This window comes from Oratosquilla oratoria, chromosome 10, assembly GCF_046742065.1.
Source record: "Oratosquilla oratoria isolate Oo_2021 chromosome 10, ASM4674206v1, whole genome shotgun sequence".
NCBI classification, from domain to species: Eukaryota; Metazoa; Arthropoda; class Malacostraca; order Stomatopoda; family Squillidae; genus Oratosquilla; species Oratosquilla oratoria.
Genome location: NC_134786.1, coordinates 73,039,864 through 73,049,498, shown reverse-complemented (window position 1 = coordinate 73,049,498; position 9,635 = coordinate 73,039,864). Strand labels below are relative to the sequence as shown.

The 9,635-nt window shown below is 39.9% G+C and overlaps 1 protein-coding gene across 3 annotated transcripts in view; it reads left to right on the top strand.

Annotated features, from left to right (window-relative positions):
- Positions 1-1,001: 1,001 nt before the first annotated feature.
- Positions 1,002-9,635, top strand: part of LOC143029299 (uncharacterized) — a 30,657-nt gene continuing 22,023 nt past the window's right edge. For 2 of the 3 annotated variants that reach the window (XR_012966815.1, XM_076192038.1), the window contains exons 1-2: positions 1,002-1,249; positions 3,590-3,674. Coding sequence is in view for 1 of the 3 variants with exons in the window: in XM_076192038.1 (XP_076048153.1) it covers positions 1,136-1,249; positions 3,590-3,674 (199 nt within the window). In the remaining 2 variants the exon portion in view is untranslated. Of the gene's footprint in view, positions 1,250-3,589; positions 3,675-6,118; positions 9,478-9,635 lie in introns of those variants that run through there. The other variant, XR_012966814.1, reaches the window with a different exon arrangement.

Below are 9,635 nucleotides of genomic sequence, written 5' to 3'. Positions count from 1 at the left end.
ACTATCACTTTCCTCTACTACTAGACTCTTTGCGGACGATAGTTTAGTATAGAGGCAAATAGATAACAGGGACTATTGTCTTCAACTACAAAATAACCTACGTGCTCTTGAAGACTGGGAAGCCAAGTGGCAAATGACATTAAGACCTGACAAATTTCACCATAGATTCACCTGTACTAACCAACCTATATACATAACACAAACCTAGATATAATTTCCCACCACAAATACTTGGGGGTCCACATTTCAGAAGACATGAGGTGGACCACACATGTAAGCAGCGTCAGGGCTACAGCCAATAGAGCCCTGGGATTCCTGCACAGGAAGTGAGGAACCTCAGGAAAGGCAACGCAGTCATCAAAATTCCTGTTTATAAGACATTCGTTTGGCCACACTTAGTATTGCGACAACGCCTGAGATCCACACATTAACAATGGCATATACAAATTAAAGTCCACAGAATAAAGTAGCACGATGGATCAGACACGATTACTGACACACGACACCAGTCACTGGGCTAAAACAAGACATTAGGCCTGAACCACTTGAACCATGAGGACGAATACACATACAACGAATGGTACACAAAATCACAAACAACTTAGTTGACATAAACAAAGAAAGTCACACACAACAAATGCACGAATATCTTAATTTCCCGACTCATCGCCCGGATATGGATCAAAAGGTCTCCTGTCGGCATGCTCCGCCTTTGTAATCCTTTGTAATATCATATATCCCGTGAGTGCCCTCTGCGGGTTCTGGCCAAGAAAGAAAGTATGGAAAGTTTTTGGTAAGTGTTATTTTTGGGTTATTCAAACTTTTTGGAATAGTGAGTACTTTAGCACATTGTTCTGGATATATCGTTAGTGGTGTTCTTAATGCAAACACACAAGAATCAATATTATGTTAAGTTCGAAGATAAATAATATGTTTAGCAAATTTTTGTTTGTTTTACACTTTATTCTAGCGCATTTTAAACACTAGTTAGAAACAGTGGTTGTTGGCACGGGACATTTGAAAACAAAACAGTGGCTTTAGTGTAGTTGACAAATATTAAAAATCGTGTAAACGCAATTCAGTCTTAGTGACTACAGTAGTTTATTTGTACACACCGATAAGAAATATATTGGGGATGAGTTCCTCAACCGTGTCTGCATTAGTATCGGAGAAACTAAAATGTATAATTGATTCATTTGATGATTGGGTTGACGATGATCGATCGGTTGTGTTAAATGAATACATGGGTGTAAGTTACTTTTTTCCCCAAGTTTTATTAAAGTATTCGATAGTGCAGATTTGAGTAAAAAAGATTGTGGGGCTAATGGCTTTGGGGCTTTGATGGAGTAGGGAGTTTGGTGGCATGTCTTCAAGTATCAACTATCAATCAAGAGCTGTTTTATGATCTGAGACTAGAGAGTGAATGTATTTATTAATTTAAGTATAGATGTGTTCTGTGGTACAAGTCAAATAGTTGGTTATTGTTATTGTTAAAGTAGTATGCTCATTAAGTAGTTGGGAAAGTCCTACCCTTGATAATGACACCCACCTGAGCCACCTGGCCTACTTCCTCCAATACAATAGGCAATACCCAGCCTCACCTTTGGCTTTGCCACCCAAATAAAACAAACACTAAAGCTATTCAACAAGAATTTCAGTAAATTTTTAGAAGTGCACACCTACTTGATATAGCATTAGAAAATTAAATAGTTTTATGAAATATAATACATTAATCTGATATATGTTATTCTTGGTAGAAGATAATAGAAAAATGCCGTCCAAAGCCATTCAGAGCCGTCCAATTCTAAATGAAGCCATCTTTTTTCATCATAATGCCTTTAAATGGTGTATTCTTCAATTTACAGCAAGTATACCTAATTTCAGCGAGTTTAGTTGAAGATGTAGCAGCTTCGTCAGTTGATTGGGTTGGACGAGGAGAAGGCACTTATGAAAGCACTCCAGAGCCATCCAAATCTAAATTAAGCCATCTTTTTTCATAATGCCTTTAAATGGTGTATTCTTCAATTTACAGCCAATGTACCTAATTTTAGCGAGTTTGGTTGAAGATTAATAAAGTTATCTGCACCGATACCAAAGACCAGCTTACCGTCCAACTTAACTGTCGGCGGGCTGGGCGAATCATAGGTGTGGTCGGTAATTTTGCATAGGATAAAGACGTAAATTCTCTGATCATATTACAGTAAAACCCCGATTATCCAAAACAAAAGGGGGGAAGCCTCTTTCAGATAAGTAGTTTAGTTTTACTAATACAGGTAAACGTCGACTTACGATGGCATTAGGTTTCGATAGAGCCATCGTAAGACGATCTCATCGTAAGTCGATCCCCACTCTGTTCCGTGGTCACTGTACCTAGCCTACCTGTATATTAACCACCAGAGATACTGAATATAGCCTATTAAACATGTTCAGTAGTTTATTTAATTATTTTTATCCTTTTTACCATATTCAAACACTATAATATGTATTTTCAGTACGGAACTTAAATCTCGCGGGCAGCAGCCAATGCCAGCCGTACGACGTGACGTAATAATACTCGCATCATAAAATATAGTCACCGCTTATATCGATCGTTCTCTCTTTCACCCGCGAATTTTGAAAACCACAGAGAATGGGATTTAGGGCACATTTGAGAGAATGTAAAAACACAGGGGCGACTACAATAAATATAATCAAGACGCCGATATGGCAGCGTCGCGAATCCACTTGCTCCTCATGACGCCTACGTGTGCGGCACCGTATGGAAGGGGTTAAATTATCATATCGTCGTCGTCGTCGTCGTCATCGTAAAGTCGAACAATCGTAAGTCGCGGCCATCGTAAGTCGACGTTTACCTGTACAGATACAATACTTAATTGAAAGTTAGTGTTTCATTCACTATCATTAACCACTTCAGTATAATGACACCTACATAGGCATCATGAGGCGTGAGTGGGTACATAAAGATGCTGGCATTGGCGTCTTGAATATATTTTTTTGTAGTTAAACATGAGTTATCTCCAGATTCTGTAAATTGGTTTGATCACATTTTCTGTTTATTATTATTACTCAGAGTAAAAGAGAATGGGCAATACAACAGTGACTTTATATTTTATAATGTAAGTAGTGTGATGAATTGTACATATGGCAACTGATACAGCACACAAGAATTTGACACATACTGAAGTTGTTAAGTAACTATGAATTAAAGATATGAGTGTGATAATATGTATAACAATACAAATAGCATATTTTTAGTAAAAAGAAATTGTGATTGACCACCCTCTATGCTCACTATCCCTTAATCTACAAAATGCCAAATGGAACCTATTTGCTTGTATACTTAGAATTCCCCTATATTTTTAATGGTATGGTTAATGTGGTTGTGTGAAAGAGGAATTTTGTATTTCCACTTGAGGATGGGCAGGCATATTAAATTTAACATCTAATTTTATTTTACCAGTGTTTAAGTGGTTATTCAATTAATATTTTGTTAGCACACTGAATTGGCTTTTGTATGAGCCCTTAGTAATTTGAATTTTATTTACTTGAGTCTTATAATTGTCTTTGCAATATGCATACTGTTTTCCAGATATTTGATCAAGTGTGGGCAAGAACTGTTGAACTGAGTGAAAAGCCACATCCAGAATCCCAGCTTATAGAAGATGATGAAAAAGGTATGAAGTTAAAATTCTGTTCATGTGTATTTAAAGTTTGTAGCTGGTATTTGAACGCCAGGAGGCTGTTGCCGGACATCTGAAAGCTGCAGGTCCCCTACAAGAGAGACCAGGGACAACAGATTGATCGATTGTTTCAGTTTGAGTTTTATTATTTACTCAGTCACTTAGTTTTTGTATCTGTTTATGGCTTGTAGATATAGTGCTTCTGGATGAGGGTGGCCTTGCAACCTGTTTCTGTTAAATCCATCAAACCCACGGTTGGTGGCCAGGGTACAAACAAGCACATCTACGTGATATAGTAATAGGAAATGAAATAATAATTTTGTAAATTATTATACATACATATACCAAGGCTTTTTCCCCCTTACAAGGGGAAATCAATAATAGAAACAGTTGCTAAAAGCTATAAACAAAGTTGCATAGACTCCTTTAGATGCCATCTTTGTTTTGATAAATTCAGAGGTCAGAGACAATAACAATAGCCTGATGACCTCTAGAATTACAGTTCCTGCATTACTAAATGCAATTTAGGTTAGGTAGGTATGTTTGGTTAGGTTGGGTTGGGTTAGAATATACAAATTTAGCATACTTTAATTTCTTTGACCACCTCTACCTAAACAAACATGACGTTTCAAGTAGTCTTGAAGCGGCTACATGTGTTTGTTAATAGCTTTTAGCAACTGTTTCTATTATTGATTTCTGCCAAGAATAATGTACATTACGTTGATGTATTATAATTTACAAAATCATTATTTAATTTTCTATTACTATATTGCACCGGTAAAGTTGAACCAATGGCATGGTTCATTAAATTCCATGCTACAAAGTCCTCTGAAAGGGGCACCATCCTAGCCTTCTGATGGGAGGAGTTTGTGACGTTAAACTATATCATATGACATAGGTGTGCACCTTTAAAATTCTACCAAACCAAGCCTTAGGTGAACCTCTTGCAGGCTCCCCATATACCTGGAACATTCTTTCCCACTACAAGGATCCTTTTTGTTGGCTGGACTCAGGAGGATTTGACTGGATGTATTGGCTCTCTGAAATGAGGAGTCTGGGCAGTGGTGAAATCAGCAGTGAGGTTTACTCCAGCTTCTGGTGAGGCCACAGCAATGGGACCCTTGTGAGCATGACTGGTTTTATCTGACTATAGCATGCCATCACAGGGGTTACTTTGGTTGATGAGCATATAATGCTGATGAGATTGCTGCAGACCTTGGGCTTCATTTCTTATAAGCTGTATGTTGGACGAGTGTGTTGTGAGGTCACGTGACCTTGAAATACAACTGCGTGGCGGGAAACCATCAGTCGTAGTGTAACCACCGGTGAGTAAACAAACACTGGTAGCAGATCATCATTCGGCGAATTGGCGTCATTTGAGCCATGTCTGTGTCAACTAAGTGGCCTCCCAAACTATCAAATGAGGAAGCATATGAAGTATGGAAGAAGGATATTGAAATATGGTCCAAATTAACGTCGATCAATAAGAACAAACAAGCGCTGGCGATTCATTTATCCCTGGATGGCCAGGCGAGGGTGGCGACATCAGAGCTGGAAGTTGCTGATTTGGAGAAGGATGATGGAGTGAATACCTTGTTAAATAAATTAGACAAGCTATTTCTGGTTGACAAAGGTAGGAAGCAGTTTAATGTGTTTCAAACATTATATAATCTTCGGAGGGCTGATGGTCTTGGAATTAAGAAATTTATATCTGACTTTGAACACAAATATTGTGATTTCACCAAGCAAGATATGTCATTGCCTGATTCTGTGAAGGCTTTTATGTTATTGTTGCCGTGTAAGTTAAGTGAAAAGGAACAACAGCTTGTAATGTCAGCAATGACAGATGTCACCTATGAGAACATGACTAGTGCCCTCAATCATATATTTACTAGAGGTTTAGGCCTGGTTGGGCATACCAGTGAATCATGTGTGAATCAATCTGATAGTGGCATGATTGATATAAAGACCAAGCCGGTACTTATGAGTGAGGACAGAGATGATACTGACACAATTATGTTTGCCAGGGCTTACCAACATAGTAGATCAAGAGTTAGAGGAAGCAGGCGTGGAAGGCAGCCTTATAGGGCAAGAGGCACTTCGAGAAGGCAGAACCCCTTGGAACCAAATGGGCAAGTAACAAGATGTAGAATATGATTCATATTTTCATCGGGCTAGGTCATGTCCTGATGCTTATGAAAACAAGCAAGAAGGTGTACAATATGAACAGGGAGCACAGACAGAACAGAAAGAAAAAGGTGAGACAGCATACCTATCACTATTTTTAGGATATGCAAACAATAGAGGAACAATAATCTTATCAATAATAAGCTTATCAATTATTGATAAGCTACAGAGGTTGGTAGAAGAGGCTAATGGTTGTGCTTTATTAGATACAGGGTGTTCTTCAACAGTGTGCAGAACTGACTGGTATGGGAATTTTGTCAAGCATCTGAGTGATTATGAGTGGGAAAACATCATCATAGAGGAGTCAACTTCGACATTCACTTTTGCCGACAATGTCACTGTGCCTTCTGTTATGAAAGCAACACTGCCTTGTGTAATTGCAGGAATGAGGGCTAAAATTGTTACAGATATAGTAGACTGTAATATTCCACTCTTGCTAAGTAGATCCTCTATGAAGAAGTCTGAGATGATTATCAATTTTGCGACAGACCAGGTGAAAATAAAGGGACAGGTGATCAATTTGCACACATCAGTATCAGGTCATTACTTACTACAGATATCAGCCTGACTAGGTGTGGATGAGATTTGTGAGATGTTTGCATTTGCTGCCATCAAAAGTAAGGAGGTAAAAAAGAGAGCAACAAAATTACACAGACAGTTTGGTCATCCTACAGCAAACAAGCTCATAAAGGATTCTAAACTAAAAGAAGCAGTTGAGATTGTTTCTAACGAGTGTGACATTTGTTGCAAGCTGAAGAAGACTAAACCATGCCCTGTTGTTTGTGTGCTAATGGCATCAAGGTTTAACGAGACAATATCCATGGACTTAAAGTGTTGGGGTAAGAATTATTTTTTGGTAATAGTTGATCTGGCAACTAGATATTGTACAGCCACTGTAGTCAGGGACAAACGTTGTGACACCATCATAAAAGCGTTATTCCTCAGATGGATTGTGAATTTTGGTGTACCTGGGAAGATACTTACAGACAATGGATGTGAGTCAGTAACAGTGAGATGCGAACCTTGGGAGAGGTATTTAATGTGAAAATTATGACCACAGCGGCAGAATCTCCTTGGAGCAATGGCGTGTGCAAGAGGCTGAATGCAGTGATTGGAGATATAGTGATGAAAATTATGACTGATAACAAGTGTGATTTGGAAATAGCCTTAGCTTGGGCAGTTTCTGCACATAACATCCTTACAAACTATTTGGGTTTTTCACCAAATCAATTGGTTTTCGGGAATAATCCAAGTTTGCCTAACATCTATGCAAACCGACCCCCAGCGTTGGAACCAGTGCTATCATCTAATATTGTGAGAGACAATTTGAATGCACTGCATGTGGCTAGACATGAATTCATTAAAGCAGAGTCGAGTGAACGCTTGACAAGGATTATGCGACATAATGTAAGAGCAAATGATAAAGAGGATCTACAGAATGGGGCTGAAGTTTATTACAAGAGAAATGACAACAATGAGTGGCATGGCCCGGGCATAATCATCGGAAGAGACGGCAAACAATTCCTGGTTAGGCGTGGGGGTACTTATGTTAGAGTACATCAATGCCGTTTAACATCTGCACCAGAGCATGAAAGCAGAGGACAACCAAGATATGGTATTAAGGTCATCAAAAGGTGATAATGACAGGACATTGCCCAATGGATATGCTTTTAAAGAGGAGTCTGAGAATGAGGATGACAACCAAGTAGCAGATGCTTTGGAGGAATCTACTGTTGCAGGGATACAACAAGGAGCCCCAAAGGCAGTAGATGCTAAGGAGGAAAGTGAACAGAGAGAGAATAACACAGAGGAATCCGCTTATTGCTTGCTGGCACTCGAATTCAAGGTACAAGGAGTGACACTGGTCGTGTTGTGAGTAGAACAGGCAAAGCTACTGGCAAATATTGTAATTGCTACAATTTTAGATGGGATTCAGATGCTGACATTACCTGGGCAGACTTGGAAAAGGATTTCACTGATTGGAAGGTGGTTGATGAGGATACTGAGTTGCTGATAATGTTTACATCAGAGGAGCTGTCACAGGCCAAGGAAGAAGAAATGAAGAGCTGGAGGGATAATAATGTTTATGAGGAGGTTGAAGATATGGGGCAGAAGGCGATGTCTGTACGGTGGGTAGTAAGAGAGAAGATTAAGGAGGGTCGGACCAAGGACAAAGCTCGATTAGTAGCAAGGGGATTTGAAGAAGAAATGGATGATCATCAAAAGGATTCACCCACTTGTTCTAAAGAAGCTGTACGTTTGGCTTTAGCTGTTGCTGCTACTAATAGGTGGACATGTCATTCTTTGGATGTCAAGGCGGCTTACCTTCAAGGGAATCCAATTGAGAGGGATATATATTTGCGCCCACCTCCTGATTTTGACTATGGAAGTCTGTGGAAGTTGAATGAGGCTGTTTATGGACTGGTAGATGCAGCAAGACAGTGGTATATATGTGTCAGGAAGGAATTACTTGAGGTAGGAGCTATAGTCTCATCTCTGGATCCGGCACTGTTCTCGTATAAATGAAAAGGGTGTCTTGAAGGAATAATTTGTGTGTACGTGGATGGTCTTTTTTGGGCAGGTACCAGCTGCTTTGAAGAACATGTTATGGCCAAACTTCATCAAATTTTCCTCATTGGCAATTCTGAATCCAAAGCGTTCAAATACATAGGATTGAATATCATTTCATGTAATGATGGGAGTATAACATTGGATCAGAACCAGTATGTGGCAACACTAACACCCATTCGTATTAGTAGGCAAAGATCCACAATCAAGTCGAGCAAGTTGTCAGAAGGTGAAAGATCAGAGTATCGTGCCTTATTAAGACAGCTCAACACACACCCGCCCAGACATTGCTTTTGAGGTATGCGAATTGAGTGGAGTCGGTAACAAGGCCACTGTGGGGAATTTATTGCGTCTGAATAAGGTGGTCAGTAGAGTGAAGGAAGGCATGAAACTCCATATACCGAAAATGGAGAGGCTTGAGAGTTGCTTTTTGGAGTGCTTTTCAGATGCTTCATTTGCCAACTTGTCGGGTGGTGGTTCCCAAGGAGGTTTTGTAGTGTTCTTATGTGATGACAGTGGGAGGCGCTGTCCTGTGTATTGGCAGTCGAGGAAGATCAGACGTGTTGTGAAATCCACACTTTCTGCGGAAACCATGGCATTGTTAGACTGTGCAGAGACAGCAGTCTATCTAGCTAGGATTCTAGATGAAATTTCATGCTGTGGCCATTTGAAGGTGAAGTGTCATGTGGATAATAAGAGTTTGGTGGAAACCCTCCAATCTTATAAAGGAGTGGAAGGTAAGAGATTGCGCATAGATATAGCAGTATTGCACAATATGCTGGAACAAAAAGAAGTGGAGGAAGTAAACTGGGTGGAGACGGCGGCTCAGCTGGCTGACTGTCTAACGAAGGAAGGTGCATCGACCGAACGGCTGCAGAATGCCGTCAGTCTGTACTAAAACGATGCACAATGCAAGAGACAGTGGAGCGGAGTGGTGGAGACTGGAGAAGATTAAAAAAAGACAGACGAGTGTGTTGTGACGTCACGTGACCTTGAAATACAACTGCACGGCGGGAAACCGTCAGTCGGAGTGTAACCACCGGTGAGTAAACGAACACTGTATATGCTCCCACTGAGGTACATAAACTTGAAGAGATGTTCTGTACCAAGCTTGATTCTAGCTGACCATTGCCCATCATAGGATATACTTGTTGCTTTGGGGAACTTCATCATTGTAGTTACTGGTACTGATAGATATGA